This window comes from Balearica regulorum, chromosome 5, assembly GCF_011004875.1.
Source record: "Balearica regulorum gibbericeps isolate bBalReg1 chromosome 5, bBalReg1.pri, whole genome shotgun sequence".
Classification (NCBI taxonomy): Eukaryota; Metazoa; Chordata; class Aves; order Gruiformes; family Gruidae; genus Balearica; species Balearica regulorum.
In genome coordinates this window covers 30,303,854-30,324,126 of record NC_046188.1, presented here as the reverse complement: position 1 = coordinate 30,324,126, position 20,273 = coordinate 30,303,854, and the positions used below count along the sequence as shown (strand labels likewise).

Here is a 20,273-nt window from a genome sequence, read left to right as displayed (position 1 = left end):
TAAACAGGGTGACATCTTTGACTCAGTATTTTCTGTGTGCTACAAGTTGCTAAGTAACTGAACGTTATACTGTAGAGTATGTTCATGAAGAGATTCATTTTTCATTTGAAATGTGCAGTTGATGAGAAAATATGAACTGAAATGCTTCTTTATCTTAAACAGTAAAGAAAAAAAACCTCATTTACTATACTTCAAAAAAGATGTTTTCTTGCTTACCTGTGTGAAGGTCACTTCTACTCATTATTAAGAAAGGAAATTACTTTCATAGCTAGAGCTTTGTTAATTTAAAAAATGCAACAGAAACCTTGAAGCGACTGCTTTCCCTTTTTGTTTTAATTTACAGAATAGCTTAACAAAAGAAATACATTGATAAATTCCTTAGTTAACTCTTCTGTAAGCATATTTGCACCAAAATGAAAGTATAGTAGCATTTATCATTTGCTACTAGAAACCCAAACATATGTAACAGAAGAATAACAATATTTGGAATGTTTTGGTTTGATTTTATGTTTGGGTTTGCTAAAATTGTGCAGAATTATTTTCTTCAAGTAAAATTGTGTTCAAGTTAGGACTTTGTTGAATTTTCCTTTTGATTTAATGAGAAATTACTAGGATTATTTTCTAAGTCTGTTTTGTTCAAAGGCATAGAGTGTGTGGAACTGTGCTAAAATTGCGTGTCCTGATTATATAATTGACTGATCTTTATAAATCGAATCTTTAAAATCTATAATCTTTAAAAAAAGCACTTGCAAAGCGTCTACTTTTCAAAGAAGCAGAGAGTCTATAGGTTACTGAGCTCTGAGTCTTTGAGTATGCTTGTTTATATTTAATGAACCGGAGTCTCTCCTTGTACATATGGGCATACATATACCACCGTCCCCCCACCCCCACAGTCATTAGTTACCAAAGCCTCAAATGTCATACGTAGTATTACCACAGTAAAGTCACAATTGTTAATGTTGTCTGTTTGTCCTTTACTGCATTGAAATGAGTGACTGAAGGAACTGATGAAAAGCTGGCAATGAGCTTCAGCGTTAGGACCAGGATTACAATGCAAGAGTCTTATTTTCAGTCTTAGGATGTAGGCATTGGAAGAGGAGTGCCATCTCTTGTGCAGTGAAGCAAACCTGGTAAGGAAGGAGTTTGCAAAGTGTTGCTGACTCCTATCACAACAATTTTCAAGATTCTTGCCTGTTATATGAATTCGGCCATCGTTTTCCTGCATCCCAGAGGCTTGCTCTGGGCAGGTGACTCAAAAAAGGGAGTAAGTTTGAGTATTTATGGAAAAAATGCCTATTTACACCTGCTGAAGTTGAGTTCAGTTCAGTATGGTTTATCTTATCAATCATATCCCTGAAAGAAGATGACAGGGTTTTAGTTAAATATGCAACTTTTCTGGTAGTTTCCTTGAATTGGAAGGTTATGTGGTGGATTTTATAGGCTTGTGTAAACTCAGCTATGTATTTCCTTCTAAGTTGTACTAAAATTGTTTATTTGGCTCTGTACTTACTGGTATTTCTGTAGCATTCAGAGTACCCAGCTGAGATTGTGGCTTCATATTGGGAACAGAAGTTAGAGCCAAAAATTGCTCATTATAAGAGGAAAGGTAGGAAGACAGAAATACTATTGTGCACATTTACTTGAAGCACTGAAACATCAAGTGACTGACTGATGGTTACATAGGAAGTTGATGGCAGACTGCACACCTGTAACCCTGATCATGTCAGTCCCCATCAGGCTGGAGTCGGACCTCAGCGCCATCCATCCTTAAGTACAGTGAACGACTTAAGTGGGTTTCTCAGGAATTTTCATTTTCTCACTGTATTTTCTTTAACTTAGAAAGTATATTTGGAGTTCGGCATGATTTGTTGTGTAACCAAAAGTTTAATTGAGCATAAGAAATATGTAAACATTCAGAAACCGTGTGTGTGTGCAGATAATTCATAATGAAAGGTTTCTTAATTTCCTGTTATTTCTTGATAGGTGTCACTTCACCATTTAAACTAACGATTCGACTAAATGAAATTCAGTTCTGTGCATTATAACTCCCCTCTGCTACTGTAGGTTAGCTCCTGTGTTGCGGTGCATCTCATCATACTAGTTATCATGTCGTGCTGAGCCAAGTTTGCTGAGAAGTATACAGGGAAAGGAGCTGACTAAGAACTAAAATAGGATTGACACATACTTATGGGATAGTTTGTGTAGACAGTAACAGCTGCTTTGAAGCTATTCCAGATCTATTATTTGAGCAGGGAAATGAGAGTTATTACTGACTTCATTAACAAGACCTATTACTTTGTCTGTAGATTTAAAAGCTCTGAAGATCATAGTGAACTCTCTTCCTTTTGTAAATATATCTGCAGAAATATGCATGTTAAAAATACACTTCAGCGCTACAGTTGTGTATGTTTGCACAGATTCTATATTAAACTGGGTGTTTATAATTGGAAACTTAATATTCAAAAAAATCTCTTCGTATTCCAGAAGAATAATTTATACATTAATAAATATGAACTACTTATTGGCTGACAGATAGGAACAACACTGAAAAAAATAGAAATTATTGTGTAATGCTGAAATGTCATTTGCTTTTAGTAAGATTTGTTGAAATGAGAACAAAAAAGGACAGTGAATAAGACCTCTAAAACTGATACAGCATTGGGGATACAGCTGTATCTCAGCATTTGCATTAACTGTGGCAGAAGGACTTCTTAGTTCTAGGTTTCAAAGAATTAACATAACAGCTGTAATAGTCCTTAACTATTCACAGAACAATAGTAGACTACATAACTTTTTTTTTGATTGTGAATTTGCTGAATCGTAAATGTTGTATGACTACTTTGATGAGAACAGAAAGTTCAAACCCCAAGATACCTGAAGATTAATTAATTCATTTAAAGTATAAATGTCAAGTTCTCTTTTTTTCCTGTGCTGCAGAAAGTGGCTTCCCTGTATCTTAGTTAAAATACTATTTTTCTTCTGTCACATGATACTCCTTCCAATGTTCTGCATTTTACCAACACATTGAAAAGTCCATGACTTAAATTTAAGGAGAGCAGGATGAATGCCTGCTCGGAGGTCATCATAGAAGGCTGTGGCTGTAAAGCCCTTTTTACCATCCCTGCACTGTGTACCCTTGGACATGTAGTATTTCATGTCTCTCAGTTTAAGAACTGGATGAGAAAATTACCTGTAATAATGTCCCAGTAAATAGAAACTTGCTCACCTTGCTCCTCTGGCAGTCCCTGGGAGACAGTAGAAAATGGGGAAAGTTAGTGGTGTTCAAGTAATCTTTTTTTTTTTCTCTTTTTTCTCTTCTCTTGTCTTCTCTTTTTTCTCTTCTCTTGTCTTCTCTTTTTTCTCTTCTCTTGTCTTCTCTTTTTTCTCTTCTCTTGTCTTCTCTTTCTTAAAATGTTCCTTGCTTTAAGCCCTCTGAAAGTTTTACATAAATAAAGACTTCTTAGAAAATAGTGTGAAACACATTATATTGGTATAGAAGAAACAGTTGATCATCTTTTGATCATTTTTAGCTTAGATACAAGGACTTTTTTTATTAAGATATTGTAAATAACATGCTTTTGGTGCCAAAAGTTGTACATTCACTCTTAATTAAATACTTAATATTTATTGGTTGCATTGAACACTGGCATATCCTTTTAGATATGCTTCATTAGCATAGTGGATGTTACTCCTCTAATAACTAGGCCAGCTTGTTCAAGCACAAAACTAGAATGCTCAGGGAAATTTAAAATTACAAAATGCTACAAGGTAAAATAAGTTTTTGTACTTGAAAATATGTGTTCATATTTTCAAAACTTGGCTATAGTGTGTGACACATCTAGATAACGTATAAATCTTAAAGTGAAATATTGTAACATGGAGCCTCTTAAAGCAGATCTTCTGTTGATCAGCAGATGGGTAGAAGCTTTCACTCCGTAGTGCCTGAATGCTGTTTTCATCACTTTTGCGAAATTCTGCTCTGCCTCAATGAACAGTTTTGTTTACTAGGTGAATAAAATGAGATCAACGCTATCATTAGCATTATTGTACACTGTGAAAGAAGATTTTTGTGTGCATGATTTGGCAAATTTTCATTTGACATATTTTGCAAGGATGGCGTTGAACACCTGGCATCAACAGAAAGATACCTAATATGTGTGCATTAGATTTTTATGCTGTGTTTTTTGCCACTTAGTTTCACATAATTATTTCTTTTGTTTGATCTTTAAAATGTGTTTCTGCTCTTCAGAAGAATAGCAAATCTGCTTCTTTTTGAAAACATTTCCATACAGGATAACTTACAAAAATATCCTAAAAGCATGTCTGTGTCATTTCTTGTAATGGTATGTTTTTATTTTGTGTTTCCTGAAACTGCAAATTACAAAGCTATAAGACACAACATGAAAATTCTTCCAGTATTCAGAGTTCGAAAATGAAATACTGGCAGGGAGAGTTCTTGGAAAGATAGACCTGTACAAGAGGTATTTTTTGTTACAAATAAGTTTGTTAATCTTTGAGAGGTATGAATGTGAAAAACCTGAAGTAATGTGCAAATGATAGTGCAACTGAGACAACTAATAAGAGTTGATAATTATGTTAATGAGTTTGATATTGCTGCTACTTCCCATTATAAATGAGTACTCTTTGTTGATTCTTTGTTGATAATCTCCTCTTTATTGTCAGAGATGAATAATGGAATTACTGATACTTGAATCCCAGGTTTAAACATTCCTTTCTTTTACTGTAACAGGTTTTAGGACTGGTTCAAAATATGAGTGTTTTCCAGTGTCCCAAGTGTAAGCACGAGACACACATTTTCGGAGCTGACGGTGTAAGACATCTAGCAAAAACCCTCGGATTGGATATTTTAGGTAAGGATATAAAATGGGTTTATTTTTAAAGAAAAATTTAATGGCATGCGTGAGGGAAGCATTAACTGAAGTATGAAACTGCATAATCCTAGATTACTCTCTATTCAGACAGTGTTCAGATATAATAGAACTAATAACTTAAGTAGTTGAATATCACAATTTTTCCTCCTTATCAGGATCATTCTTGTAAATGGGATGTGGACTGGATATGAAAATTCTCGAATTGCATCTTAAATCTCTTCTGATTTATAAACAATCCAGAACATGAATTGTTCTGATATCGATGTGCTGTATTGCTTGAAATTCATTATGTTATTGATCATGCAAAAATTTTTGCAAATAACTAAGAATTCTATTTGGTCTTGTAAAACAGACCTAAACTCTGTTCATTAATGTCGATAGAAATTTTCTCATTTGTTTCATTTAAATGAAACGAGTTGTTACACATTAAAATAAATACGGTAATTTGAAATGCAGTCCCTTAAAGCAGTTGGTTTTATGCCCATACAAAGATCTCCTGACTCTTGTATGGAAGCAAGCAGATTGCAATGATTGTGTTTAAGTGTTGAGATTAAAAGAATATGCTGAATTGCAAAATGTTGTTTCAAAAGAAAATTTATCTTTATTGAAAACAAAAATTAGCCATGATTAAACAATCTGGCATGCCTATAAGCTTAAAATATACATTGATCTTTAAAATATACATTGCTATTTTAAAAAGACATATTTCAACCTGTGCTGTCAGTAAAAAAAAATTTACAGAATATAACACAGCATAATTAAGTTGGTAAATGGGATAATTGCATGTGCTAATGATGTGTTTCCATGTATTACTATAATTATCTCAATGATTTTCCAGAGCTAATTCATTAAAAAGAACCAGGAAGCTCACTTAGAAAGATCAACACAGAAACATCAAGGTCTGACATAAACTTAAGATAGCAAGGCAACACATAATTAAAGACATGCTTTTGGGCTATCTTTTAGTTTTCTGAATATATAATGAGTTGTGATCGGAGCCCAAGGGGACTTCTACAGCCCTGGGTTATGTGGATGGATGGAAATCCTCCGCAAGCAGTTGAATCAAACATGCGTTTAGATATGCAGGCACAAATGGTGAGCCATGCCATTGGTCCCATAGGTGGTTTTTGTTATTCCCTGAGAGGGTGGAACTGATTGTGATTGTGTTTAATTAGGAGTGATGCAAGAGATTTACAGGTTTAGCAGGGGATGGATGAGATGTATGAAGAAAAACAGAGTGAAGTTTACCTTCAAACTGTCACTGAAAGACCAGACTAAGATTAGGAATAATGCCCCAAGGGTTAAATTTAGAACTACAGTGCTTGATCTGATTAGTATGCTTCTCCTTCCAGGGATGATCATTATATAATAATACCATATGGTATTATAAGAATTACTGCTTACAGATTTTACGTTAATTTATCCCAAATGGAAGTTTTATCCCATTGTATTGGAATTCTGCCCAAAAGCCTTGAGAACTTATTTTTCGTGTGTCTCTGTGTGTGTGTATATATATATAAAATGTATATATTTAAAATTAGCATTTCTAAATTTATTTTGCTTATATTTTGCAACACCTGTAGCTGTTCTGGTTGTTCACCTCAGCACCTAGTCCTCTTGTGAAACCTGACGAGGGTTTAGTGTCCATGATAACATCTGACAAATTCTGCAAGCTAACAATGTGCAGGAAATAAAAATATTCTCCTTTTATTTGCTCAGCGTTGGCTGCCTTTAATATTACTGAATACCTCCTTTATTTTTGTTTATGACAGAAGACAATGAGCAGTTGCCAGTACACCTTTGAGTGTAGTTCATTATTTCATATACTTTTGATTGTCTTGTCTTTTTATTGTTCCCTAAAGGAAAGCATGCCAAAGTTTGTGAGAAAGACTTTCTGCTGCTGATTGTTCCTTTCCCTGTCTCTGAAATTCCCCCATTTTACTTTCTTTTTTTTGAAGTTTGATGACCATAACTGTGACCGGAAAGCTATACCATTGATATACATAATACTAAGATAATTTCTGTACAGTCCATCCTGACCTTTGCACTTCCTAACTTTTTAAACTGTGTCTGCTAATAGAACCAGCAACAATGACTCTCAGATTTTTAAAATTATTTTTGTTTTTACTTCCTATAATAAATGCAAATTATTCTCAGCACTTACCCTTTCTTTGCAGTCAGCAATAATTGTTAGTATCAGAAAAACAGAAAAATGGCAAGTTCCCATCACATTCTGTAGTGAAGAATAGTGCAAAAATTTCTTCTTCCTCAAACGCTTATCACCCAAACAGCTGTGCGCATGCTTTTGCTGTCTTTATGCTTCTGCTTAATTTATAAGGTTTTTTTTTTTTTTTTTTTTAAATTAAGAATGCATTTTGCCTTATCTTCTGACTTGCACTTTTGTTCATACAAGTCCTGGTATGCTCCTGTAGTACCAGCACATCTTTGTAAGTCTGAGGAAAAGGAGAGGCTGTCATTTTGTAGTAGGGCAGTTCTTTTTGTAATTCTCTGAGATTGTTATTAAGCTGATAGCGAAGAAGTATTTTTTTCATTAACAAAACATCCCCTTGGGAAAAAAGCGAAGATTAGTTTCTGTATAAAATAATGGTAGGAACCGACTTCTGGGAGATTTATGAAGTTATCATTATTCTATTAAGAACATTTAAGCTTAAAAAAACTTTCAAAGGACTCCCTAAATATTTTTTTAATTAACAAATGAACAAACTTTTATGCCTAAAGAAATTTATTCATGACTGAAACAAATAAGAAACAACTATATTTGAAGGAAATGGACTATAATCATCATAAATAACAAATAGAAGTTCCTCAAAGGTTCAGCTTGCTAATCATGGAGCCACAGCTTTTGTGTTTGCAATTTGGGGTTTTGTTTCTATTCCTGCTTGCTTTCGATTCTGGTTTTTTTATCTCTTAAGCTGTGTCAATTTTTCATACAGTTTTCTTAATGTTTCTTTTTCTGATTATATTGAACTTCAGTAGTTTACACTGGCCTTGGTTTGGGTTAAATAAATGTTAAATGCTAATAAATGCTAAACTATATGAATTAAACTGATACAGTTTCTGAGATGAGTCAAGATTGAATTAAGGTAGGCTGTTCTGTCTGCATCCATCCATGATGTACAATGTAGCTCCATCTTCCATTAAAAGAATGTTGGTCTTCATTTCACTTCATAATTATATATTAAGCAATGAACTAAACATGGGAACTTCACGTTTTCTTTAGTGCTGAAAAACATTATTTCAGAAAGTACGTTTCAGAATGGAATAGGGCTGCTAATTGATTCTCCTTTAGAGCGTTCCTTTCCTCTCTGACAGTTCTCTGCTTGTTATAAAAGCAGAATATAAAGATGATTTCTGTTGAAAAGAAGAATGAACTGAATAGTTGTCTACCTTTTAATTGGATCCAAGGCCTAATAAGGACAATAACAAATGCTATTATTTGGAAATTAAGTATTCAAAGAAGTCTTTGAACAGTGATTAAAATCTTAAAACAGCATTGAAAAGAATATGCAATGAGGAGATAGGCTGAACAGTAAGGTGCATGATGAGTATTTGCCTAACACTCAAGCAATTTTTTTTTAATGCATGCAAAATAATTTGTATCTCGGCCTGTTTTTTTCTGTGTATTTGAGGCAAAAAAACAAACTGCCATCTCTAATAAATGACTACAAAGCATAGTCCTTCCTATTCAGAGAATGAAAAATCCAGAATATGGTTGACATTAATCATTATGGATGTACAGAAACTGTACTGCAGCAAATTTTCATTTTAAATGCTGATTTTTTTTGAGATTAAATAATTTGAAGAATATACCAAAACGGAATTTGATTTCAAGTTGCTTTAGGGCTATTTTAATGAAACATTTAAGAAATTTTAGGTCTTCACATATGTTGTGTCTTGCTATTTTTGATACAGGAGACATTCCACTGCATGTTAATATACGGGAGACGTGTGATTCAGGACAGCCCGTTGTGATCTCACAGCCTGAAAGTGATGCTGTAAGTTTGATGCACTGCACTTAAAACAACAACAAACCCTCCCCCAAGAGTGAATGGAGAACGCTTCTCATTATTGCTGTTTGAAAAGAAATGTGTATCTTAATGTAACTTAGGGAAATAAAGTAAAAGAGGGTAGTATCATCAAGTAACTCCAGCCCTTCATTTTGGAATGCTGGTCATCTGTTCTGCTTCTGTGGGTTTGGTTTTGTTTAATTAGTCAAAATCATTCAGAACAGCAAAGATTTGATCCAGATTCTGGCATGCCAAGAAGAGGAAGGTCAGTGTCAAGCCTCATGAGACCTTGCAGCTAATGCAGGTCCTCTAAAACTGTCAGTGGAGCCTTTGGTAGTTGAGTCTGGAAACTGTCAGAGGGTGCTATCAAAAGATGTTTGGAGGAAAACCTGTGTATTGTCAGTACCTGGGTTGTTTTCAGCAGGAAGCGGAGCAATTTACACACATGAGGAAATGGATTTTTCTGTGCCTTTACCATAAAGTTTTATTGCCAAAGGAAAATATGAGTTGTAGAGGTGATGGGAGTCAAATATGCAAGTCTGTAAAGAAAAGCAGTTGCACCTATAGAACTTCATTAACACTGATAGAATAAGATTTTCCTGGCTAGTATTTTGTCTTGTGCCTCTGCTAGAGTTTGTCTGCCAGGCTATGTAGGGCAGGGTATTGTCTGACACATTGTGTTTGCACAGTATATGGCATGATACAGCCTGACTCTTGACTGCTGCTTAGATGTTAGCATAAAAAAAAAGTGATTAATGCTGATAATAGATGGTAGAATCAATTAGAGATAAGGTAAAATGTACAAGTAAGGTAACCCTTCTAGTATCATGATTGCTAGGCACATGCTGAAATATTTTTTTCCTTCACAGTCTTTTAAAAGAAAAAAAAAAGAACAGTATTATTACCATACTGATTGGGATTCTGGAGCAACAGTGACAGTCTTAAAATTGTCCTACATCGTTTTGTTTTGAAAGAGAAGCAGCCGTGCTAGGGCCTCTCAATTTCTAATTGAATGCGGTATTTTTGCTAGGCTTGGGCAAGGCCCATGCTGATCCTGTGTGAATAATGTAGTGATCTTGAGTCTAGATCCTTGTGAAAGGGAATCATTATAATCAATACAGTAGTTTCTATCTGGAAAGTTTGATCAGCAGTGTGAAGGTTTGAACAGATGCATAGCTTAGGTCAAAGTTGAAGCAGAACAGCTGAGTAAACCAAGATGGAAGGCTCACAGCTCACAGTATCTGAAATCTATAATAACGAAGAGTCTGTAGCCTGCAGGATTATCAATCTAAAAATTCAGACATTTAGGACAGCATTCTGAAAATTAAAAAAGACAAGAAAGTCTGTTGTGTTGCCATCTGTTCCTCCTTGGACTATGTTCTTGGTAATGAAAGGAGGGGTTATAAGCACCATTTGTGGCAATTAAGTTAAATATGAAGAAGAATAAAGATTGACAAATATGTGTGACTCTGGGGAAAACTTTTAATATTCTTCTCTGTCGTTGTGTCTGAGAGATAATCATTCTCCTCAGAGAATGAAGTTTTTTTAGATGTCACTAATCTCTACATTTATCTGCAGTTTGCTTCTCATTTTAAAGACAGAAAATTAGTATTGTTCTCTTACATTTTAAAAGAAAAATTAAAATCTTAGCACATAACTGATGGTGGGAGAGGTCATATAAGGTCAGATTCTAAGCTTTAATACGTGACACCTATCACCATGTTTCTCAAATAAACTAAAATTGTGGCTATTCATGCTTGAACAATCACGATTTTTCAGACAGAGAACAATGTGCGCAGAGCTGCTGAAATTATCTCTGCTCTTGTCCCTTAAATTTACGGGGTTTTTTAATACAAACTTCTGTGCTGGTTTTTGTTAGAACACACTTACAAATCAAATGTAGAATCACAGAACTGAAATAATACCTAGCTGATTCAAACAGTGGGGAATAAGGATAGTGATTGACTTCTCAGAAACCCAGCATGCTGTAACACCTTCTGAGCTCTGTCAAGGCTAGAATAAAAGGTGTTTCTAAAATATGTTAGCTAATACTTTTTTTTGCTTACACACCTGCCATGGGGTTCAACTTGCCTTGCTGATACATAAAAATATAGCTGTCACTCTATACTAGAATTTTAAAATGTGTAAACAAACTTGTCTAAATTTGTTATTTTAAAACTTAGATGTAGTTGGTGGAAAAGGGAAGCTTCCTTTTCACAGCTGGCAAGGAAATTACTAAGAACCAAAACAACCTTTCCAGAAAAAAGAAAATTACTTGTAGAATTGCGCATGTGTGAACTAGGAAAGTTTATCCTTAGGGAAGGCACAGAATACGTAAGACTGGTCTGCTTACGGAAAGGGCTGACTATATAGCTAAAGGATGTGAAGGTTTAATGGCCGGAGCTGCTTTTCTGGTGAAGCTTGAGACAGTCCCCAAGGAGAAATAAACAGTGCTGGTAAAATGATTTTGCTCTTGGTATAACATTGTCTGTGTTAGTGTTTCTGTCAGCTTAGTTGTTTAAATTGTGGCTTTTTTTTAAGCACTCTTCATTGACAAAACTTTGTTACGTGCTTTACAAACAGGGTATTGCTGTACTCGCATGTTAGCACAAGCAGCAGGGGCTAGTCTAACAGAAGGAGAGCAGACAGACCACAGCAGTTGGGAGTGATCTAAGATCCTCTACAACAAGCTAATAATTTCTTAGTTTAATCAACAGTGAGGACTTAACCAGACCCTTCTGGAGATAATCAAGAATCTTGGGGAGCATTTTCCTCCTCCATCAGGCCATGGAGGTAGATTGGCTGACTAGGGCTTTGGGTTTTTTTTTGCTCACCCGAGCATATGAGAGATTCTCCAGGCAGCAAAGGCTAGTAAGGGAAAATCAGGAACGCTGCTAAAATGGTGGAATAGGGAAAAAGGTAGAATAGGGAAAAGAAATGAGGAATCGCTGAAACCACATGAAATTGATCATGCTCAGATGTAGAGGAATGCCTAAGTATCATGAGAAGGAACCAGCAACAAAGCAGGTGTTTGAAAGAGGCATCCTGAAACTTACGGATAAGAGAACTAGGAATACAGCAAAAGATACGGAATATGACGAATTGCAGTGGAGTAATTCTTCCACAAAATGAGTTGTTTAAATGCCCAGTGAACTCTCCATCAGTACTGGGGGAAAAAGTAAGTAGAGATTCCTAAGAGCACTTCCGTCTGTGAGCACAAAACCCTGAGAGATACGGGACAGTTGGTGGTTATCTTGTGATGACTTCCTGCTAAAAACTTTTGGGTATATCACAGCCTTGATGGCACAGTGGAATTTCTAATGCCTTGCCAGAAGAGACAGGCTAACTGTGACTGTTCAGCATCAAACTCCCATCTATCTCAAGATCAAAGAAGGAGCTCAAGGAAGTACAAAATACATTTGCTGTACCAGTGTGTCCATTTACCTTCTAAAAGCTAGGGATTCTTGTTGGGATAGACATTTCAGGGAGGAGACATGCTGGAGGCTGAGGCAAGCAGTAGATGATGTCTCTCATCATTTAAAAAAAAAAAAAAAAAGAAAACTGCAGAGGAGAGATGGTAGACCTCTAAGGTTCAGCAGGGATAATGTATTCAAGACAGCAGAGAAGTCATGAAAGAATGAAGTTTAGATTTCACCTTCTTCCCCGTCTCCATTATTAAAGAGATAGTGAGCCCTCATGGCAGAAACTGTGATGATGACTACTTTTTGGAAGTAAAAAATAAAAATTCCAGGAAACATACAGTGGTCAGTTAGTTCCTTAGTGTTTTCTTGCCACATATTGTAATGGGAAACATTTGGAATCTATTAAGAAAAAATGCTTTGAGTTCACCCTCTTGTTACGTAAAAATCAAGTGGAATCTATCGGGAAAGTAGGGGAAGATGAAAGGGAGCAAACCCGGTGAATCATACGTAACTTACAGAGTGCTGGATCCTCAGATTGCACAGCCTTTTGCAGGTATGCACAAATTTAGATGCAGTGTGGTGAGGAATTTATGACTTGGGTAGGAGGAGAGCCAAGCTTGTCCCAGAGCAAGGAAGCCATGACCTGTGGCTGGAAAACACGCTTAATGTCATCCTATCCAGCTTGTGATATGAATGACCAGCATATGATGCAAACCCCACGTACTTCTTGCGGGAGGTTCTGTTACTGTCTAGTTCACATTTAACAATGTGAAATGTATTCAGCCCGCTTTTGGATTTCATATATTCATATATATTGGTGAAGGATTTTGAGGCCAGTCAATTGCAGACAGAACTATAAGGGGAGAGAAAAAGCGCAGTCAGGTAGAAAACAGAGGCACAAGGCATCAGCAGTCTGACATAGCAGAGGAAAGTAAGTCTGGTTAAAAATCCCTTTTCAATTAAATGAGAAATGTTACAGGCCTTACTGTGGTATTATCCAAAGAGACAGGTGGAATTTGTATTCAGAAAGACTTTTTTTGTAGAACTCTGTGAAAGAGTGATGTGTGAGCAGGATAAAAATGTACCACCTTTTAAAGCTTGCAAGAAATAGTTGGAGAAAAATTGAAGTAGTGGTAGCAAATAATGTTTGCTGTTGTTTAGCTGCCATGAATAATTCCATTTAAAGACTGGTCTCTCCAGGGTGTGATGTCTTTAAAAGAAAAGCAAACCCTGAAGATGGCTACGTGATATGATTTATAATATGCCTTATCATCAAGGCTTCCTTTGAATGATCACAGTAACATTTGGTCTGTGTAGGTTTGAATCCTTCGTTCAGGGTGTAGATAGTACAATGCATCATCAGACCCTCATTTACGTTTCACTCTGCTGAAGAAAATGCTGAGTGGTAGGACAGTCTGTTTGAAGGATGTTACTATATTGCATTTGAATTGCACTGTTCTACTTCACCCTGTTTTGTGGCCAGGCTGTCTTTTTTGATGTACATAATGGCACCTGAGTGATGTACATGCATAATGGCACCTTGGGGCTAGCAGTGTTTCCCAGCTGAAGCTCCCTCAGAGGACAGCTTGGCTTTTGCAACTGCTGATCTATAGGATTAACAGGAAATTTTCCATGAGCACTAAGGAATTTTTTTTTTAGGCATTAGATTCAGGAAGCATCCAGTTTATGTACCCGTCTCCTCCATTTCGTCTTGTAATCTATGAATTGACTGTCCCCTTTCTGGGCTGAGACTTCGTTGCAGCTTGGCAGGAGTTGCCAATATATGCAAAGCAGCACCTTATGGTAGAACTGCCCAGAGGAAGACAGAGTGGGAAAGGCTCTGGGCCTCTTGCAATAATCAAGAATTTCTCTGTGTGACACAAAGCTTTTATTTGAAGTGGAAGCTCACTTAAAGCTTTGTTTGTCATCATGCTTTTAGTGCCTTCTGAGTTGACCACAGTAAAATACAGACATTGGAGGGCAGCTCCAGGCATGCACTGAAGGTTTGAGTTCTGTCAAAGTAACAAGCAATTTCCATGAAAATTAAAGCTATTTAAAAATCTGATTGAACTGGAAAATGGACTGTGGTTGAGCAAAGAGAATGTTAATAAGAACGAAAGCTATCACCTATCATTATTTCCATGCAGACGGTAACTAAGTCTAGTATTTGCCCTTGTGATAGTCACTATTTGGGTAGTTGCTCATTGCTCATGGTTGCTAGTTTCCTTTAGCAATGAATAAAGTATAAGCTCCTAACAGCTCAGCTGAGCAGATTTAAATACTTTATCCTTCTTTACAGCTATAGCAGCATCCACAGCATTTGATATTCCAGACAGTCGGGACTTGCATATATTCTCCCTTGGATTGCTGGGCTGGATAAAGCATCTTAATAGTTTTGGAGTTTTTTAATCACAAATGGGAGTTAGAAAGCATGTCAGTACTGGGATTTACACTCTGTGGTGTACTTGGCCTGCAACCAAGTGACAGAATCAGCGTGCTTTTTCTGAGTTGCTGGTCTGAAGTTTGTATGCAGTGATTTTGGTGAAGGCGAATGTGATACCGACTCCTACCTGTTTTAACTTTGCTGATGGGTAAATTGTATTTTGTATTTGTGTGGTCGTTGCGCTAGACACTGGAAGCCACGGTAGTGAGCTGTTTGCAGGCTAAGATCTGCACTTCAGTGAAAGGCAAACTAGCAGGTCAATCCAATCCACGAGAACAGGGAAGAGTCAGCTATGACCTGTATGGTCAGTTTGCAGTAATCTTAGCAGTGATGCATACTTCCCTTATGGGTAAGATTTTTAGGGAGAAAGAAGTGCCATAACTGAAAGGCTCACATTTCTCTGGGATAACCATAGGGCTTAATTAGATGAGCTAATAAAAAGACTTGCACTTTAAATCTACCCCATGTCTATTATCCCATGACAGAGTAATGAATCAGGATGTTCTGATTATTTAGGCTAAGTAGTACTTTTCAGTCCTTTTCCTGATGAACTTCATTACAACTTATCCATTTTCTACTCCCAAGATCTAATGCTGTCATTAGTCACTTCATCATCTACCGTGCCCTCTCAGTCCTAAGGAGGTTTGTCGTTTAAAGAATGCTGCACTCTTTTCTGGCAGTGTTTGTAGCAGCGTTTGAGAGGTGAACGGTCTCTCACGTGGCCATTATTCAGCTCTTTCAAGTCCCTGAACATCACCTTCCGCCTCTGCCTTACTCAGTGCTGCTCTCAGACCCCACCTAGGCAGCATTCATAATGACCAAGTCTGGTCTGTTTTTAGGGTATTCTGTCTTCCTGTGCACTTCTCCTTCATCCTCTCGAAGCAGGGAGAATGTTTGGCTTCCAGCTAGCTGATATGTTACTGTTAAATATAAAGTTGTCCATCTACAAAAAAATGCTTTCATAAAGACGGTCATTAAACCACTCCTTTAGAGTTTCCAAACTGTAAAGGGAAAAACTGGTCTGTAAAGTTCACTTTTATCCTATTAAAATGAAAATGGTTGAGTGATGAATAAGAACTCATCCTCTACTTTTTCTCCTTTGGCTTTTCACCCGAAAGGGAAATAAAAAACCCTATCCATTTTCAGTTGCAACCCATCTTCTTTTGCTTAGTAATGATGGGGTAAACAGCTGAACTGAGCTGTGCTCTCTGTCTACAGATGTCACACTGAAAAGTTCTTGAGTAGGAGAAACCATTCAGTACGTGTAGGGTTGTTTATATGTAATGAAAGGCATATTGACAGTCACTGAGATTCCATTTAGACCTTTCACATATGTTGATGTATGTTTCTGCTGATAGGTCCTCGCTCATAGCTGAATGATTTGGTCAAAGATAGGAAGCTAAGGCTCAAAACAGTTGATTTTGTCCAAGACAGGTCCACTGGTAGAGTTCTGTAAGGACATGGATGAGATACTGGTCTGTTCAACATATAAAGCAGGTAAGACTGATTGCTGGTAACACTAGGACTACTTTATACTAGCACGCTGGCTACAAAGACTTGTACCAGGAACCTGCTGTTATGAAGTGACAGATCAGCTACTTGGTCAATGAAAGTCAGTGTACATTGTGAAATTGTTGCCTAGATACTGATTAACAATGTTTTGGAGGGAAAAAATATCTAGTTTATTGGGATCTTGACGTAGGGTAACAGTTACACAAGCAATCAGGTTTCCCAAACAGGATACCTGGTTGCCGTCTGGATGGTTATGAAACTCTGTGTTCCAAGCACCCTTGCCAATGGTGTCTTTGGCTGGATCAAATGAGACTCCCTGACGTGCTGTTCAGCTCAGTTTTAACAATGCAGCTAGTCTGTGGTCCTGTATGACTACTACAGCATATGCATGATCCATTGTTGCTGTTTATCTTGATTAATATATGCAGAACATCTCCTATCTTAAGTATGTACAAACCCACTGTCCTATTTTTCTATTTCTGCACCTGCAGGAACAATTTCTATGGTGTATTTATAATTCTGTGTATAATTTGATCAACTCTGGAGCAGGAACAGTCTGGGCAGTCTCTAGAAGGGGCCACATTTTCCATGCAGGTTGTTAATTGACTCATTAAAACACATTAATTGGTCTGTGCAAAGTGGGAGCTGCCTGTGGGACTCTTGAAAGATAGTCCAAAATTCCCACCTGGAGTGCTTCTACGCCAATTAGTCAAAAACTTAACTGCAAAGGCAACTCGACTTCAGTCAATCACCTTATTTCAAGTTGGTCCATTATCTCATCTAGGCAAGTGGCTAGCTGGGGAGTAGCTGGACCACCCAGGGAATTAATAGCTCAGTGTGGTGGGTGTTGCACATGGGCACAGCTGGGCTACCCAACTGCACTGCAGTTATGCCCATAGGAGAAGTTTGAATTTCATGCTTGTGATTTAAGTTCTTATAGTTCTTGCCACAAAGTCACGCTTATGGGAGAAAACAATTCTGGCTTGGCGTCTGCATTCCTTACGAACTCAGAAAATTATGTGACTTTAGTTTTAAGGTCATGTGAACACTGTGAGGCGCTGAGGCTGGGAGTGCCAGAAAAGAAAACCCTACAAGCCAGGAGCAAATCCTGGAAGAGGGTACCTGGCCCTGCAAAGGGTTTAGACCAGCCACAGTTGGTGGTAGTGGCCCAAGTGAGAGACAGACCTTCTCTTCCTGCCCTCCAAGCTCTGGCCTCAGGCATTTGTTAGCTTGTTGGCTGTTTTAAAGGCTCAGCAGGGGCAGAAGGTGTAACTCGAGGTTAAAGCCATTTAGGAGTGCTGCAGGAGGCAGGAGAGATCAGTGCAGTAGGGAATATTCTGGTGATTTCTCCTAGTAAAACAGGAAAGGTTGTCAATGTGGGCTCCATATGCAGACTTATTTGAGAAGATGAAGTAGTAGCTTGGTTACAGTCTAACAGAGTAGAAGCCAGCTGAATAGCAGGGGAATTTTCTATTGTATGAGACAAACACAGAACACAATGCACAAGCTGGAAATTGAAGCATGACAAATTCAAATTATAGATAAGGTGTACATTTTTAACAATGGAAGTAATCTGCCTCTGGAACAACGTACAAGAGATTATATATATTACACAGAAAGATACTATTTTAGTTGAAAACCTTTATATCAAGATTGGAGACCTTTCTAAAAGGCATGTTCCATTTTGACTACAAGTTGTTGTGCTTGGTACAGGAATTACTTGGTTTCATTTTGTGGTTTGTTCTGTGTTGGACCTTAGGCAGTGTTTTTATACATGACTCTTGACATTAAATTTCTGAATACTTGATGTTAGACTGATAATGGTCCTAGCTGTGTCATGCTTTTAGAGATGTTAAAAGAAATACAGTTATTTGGGTCACTCCCGATAGTCTTACAGTTCTGTGCTTTTCTGCCCTCCAGCTGACAGTATCTGACCAGATGCCACAGGTTGGCGTGAGAGGGAGATTTTGCTGTATGGATTCTGGTGTTGCGGAATTAGTTTTTTCCAATACCCACTTCAGTCTTTTGAAAAAATGTCTTTTTTTGAAAATACTTTTAATTTTTAATGTCTGCATATGAAATTCTGTAGTGTAGTCTAGTCTGTAATGAATTAATAATCTCAAAAAAAATTTTTTTTGGAATGTCGTTGTTTTCTCTGGTTCTTTATCTCAATCCAGTGCACGATGCAGCTCAGTCTTCAGGGTGAGGGAAGTTTATAATTAATAGTACCTGTGGGACTAGAGAGTCCCCTTCTTTCTCAACTTTTCTCCTCCAGAAGAATATTGATTCCGTTTGCTGTTTAAGACAAATTGTTCAGTCAAGTTCTATTCTCAGAATAATACCAAATTTAAATTTTACACACACCCCCAATATTTTAAATAATGCTTGTACTTATTTTTTGTATTAATGCATCGCTTTTCCTGAACACGCAACTGGCTAAATTGAACACACTTATTGTAACATTTTTGGTTTTCTTTGAAGGTGTGTGAAAGAACAGATACCTAACGAGATGTAAAATATTCCTTTTTATAAATACATGTTTCTGTTTTTACAGGCTAAAGCCTATCTAAAGATAGCTATGGAAATAGTAAGACGACTGCCAGTACCTCCTGCTTGAAGTGTTTATCGCTGAAACTTACCAAAAAGCGATCTTTTAGTGCGACCAATGCGGAAGAGTCCTGCTACCTAATTTTGTGGATGTCATATTTTAGTTCTATGAACTTTTTTAGGAGTTAATTTACCAGAGGTTAAATTATGATTGTGGTATTTACTGTTTTTTTCAAATCATTGTTTGGCCATGTCCAAATGGATTGAAGTATGCAAAAGGTGATAGACAATATTTAACTGCTGGATTGTAACATCGTCAAGCGAACAAGGATGAAGTACTTTTTTCACGTGTGTCCTGTTTTAAGGTCAAGAATGAAAAACAGCCACTCCAGCCAAGGAGAATGATGAGAGGGATAAGTTCTCCTTAAAAATTGACATTTGCAATACTCTAATTTCTGTCAATTTGGGTTCAGCTTTTTGCTTGGTTAACTGTCAAGCTGACATTGTTCTGCAAAATTTTAAGAAGCAAATTCAGTTATGTAACTGCAATACTTTTGTGTGTTCATCTCAAAAGAAAATTTAAAAAAATTCCACGTATACTCTGAAGAGTTCTTGTGATGGATCATGAGCAAATTCCTTCATTATTGGATAATGTTCGATCATGAGGCAATTCACAGTTTAGTGGAGAATGGACTACATGACCCTGAGGCTTATTTCTTGACTGCTTTGCAATATAATGGACCCAGATAGAAGGCTAGGTAACCAAGGTCTTCACTGAAAACCAGATGTTGTGCCTGAGCTCAGTTTGCCAGGGGATGCAAATGATCAAGATAAATTAAATTTATGGTTGCATATTCCTATTACCGTGCAGCAAATTGGAATTTGAATGTAAAGATATATTTTTGAAGTAAAGAAAAACTTGGTCTTCAAATTGTGTGGCCTTCTGGTTTGTTTTTTTCATTGCCTTATATTTGTGCAATCTTTATTTTTGAGTTGGTGTGTGGAATTGTAAGAATATGCCTTCAGGGAATGAGTTTCCATTTACAATTAGATGTTTGACTTGACATTTAGGCTTTTTAATTTACACAATCAAGTATGGGTATCTTAAACATGCCTCTTAACTATACTATACTGGGAATTTAACCAAACTGGGGAGTTCTGCTGTTGTCTTCCATGAGACCAAGATTTTCCCTGTAGTCCAAATAATTATTCATAATTTTGCATGTAGTTGTTTTTTCTTATTGAAGTGATATAACATAAAAGATCGGTATACGTTTACATTACATTAAGAATATTTAAGTAATACGTATCCAGAATTTACATGGGAAAGCTAGACACAAGTTATGAGTTGAATTTCAGGCTTAGGTGATTTTGTAAACATGTAAATTATATGGTCCCAAACTGTTAATTTTTTTGCTTCAAATCAATC

General features: G+C 36.8%; 1 protein-coding gene across 7 annotated transcripts in view; it reads left to right on the top strand.

Annotated features, from left to right (window-relative positions):
- The window catches only part of NUBPL (NUBP iron-sulfur cluster assembly factor, mitochondrial), an 86,683-nt gene extending 66,908 nt beyond the window's left edge, over positions 1 to 19,775 (top strand). For 3 of the 7 annotated variants that reach the window (XM_075754031.1, XM_075754034.1, XM_075754035.1), the window contains 3 exons: positions 4,751 to 4,871; positions 8,826 to 8,908; positions 18,852 to 19,775. In XM_075754031.1, coding sequence (XP_075610146.1) covers positions 4,751 to 4,871; positions 8,826 to 8,908; positions 18,852 to 18,914 — 267 coding nt within the window. In that variant the 3' untranslated portion in view covers positions 18,915 to 19,775. Of the gene's footprint in view, positions 1 to 4,750; positions 4,872 to 8,825; positions 8,909 to 16,143; positions 16,283 to 18,851 lie in introns of those variants that run through there. The other 4 variants (XR_012835656.1, XM_075754030.1, XM_075754032.1 and 1 more) reach the window with 4 other exon arrangements.
- Positions 19,776 to 20,273: the final 498 nt, after the last annotated feature.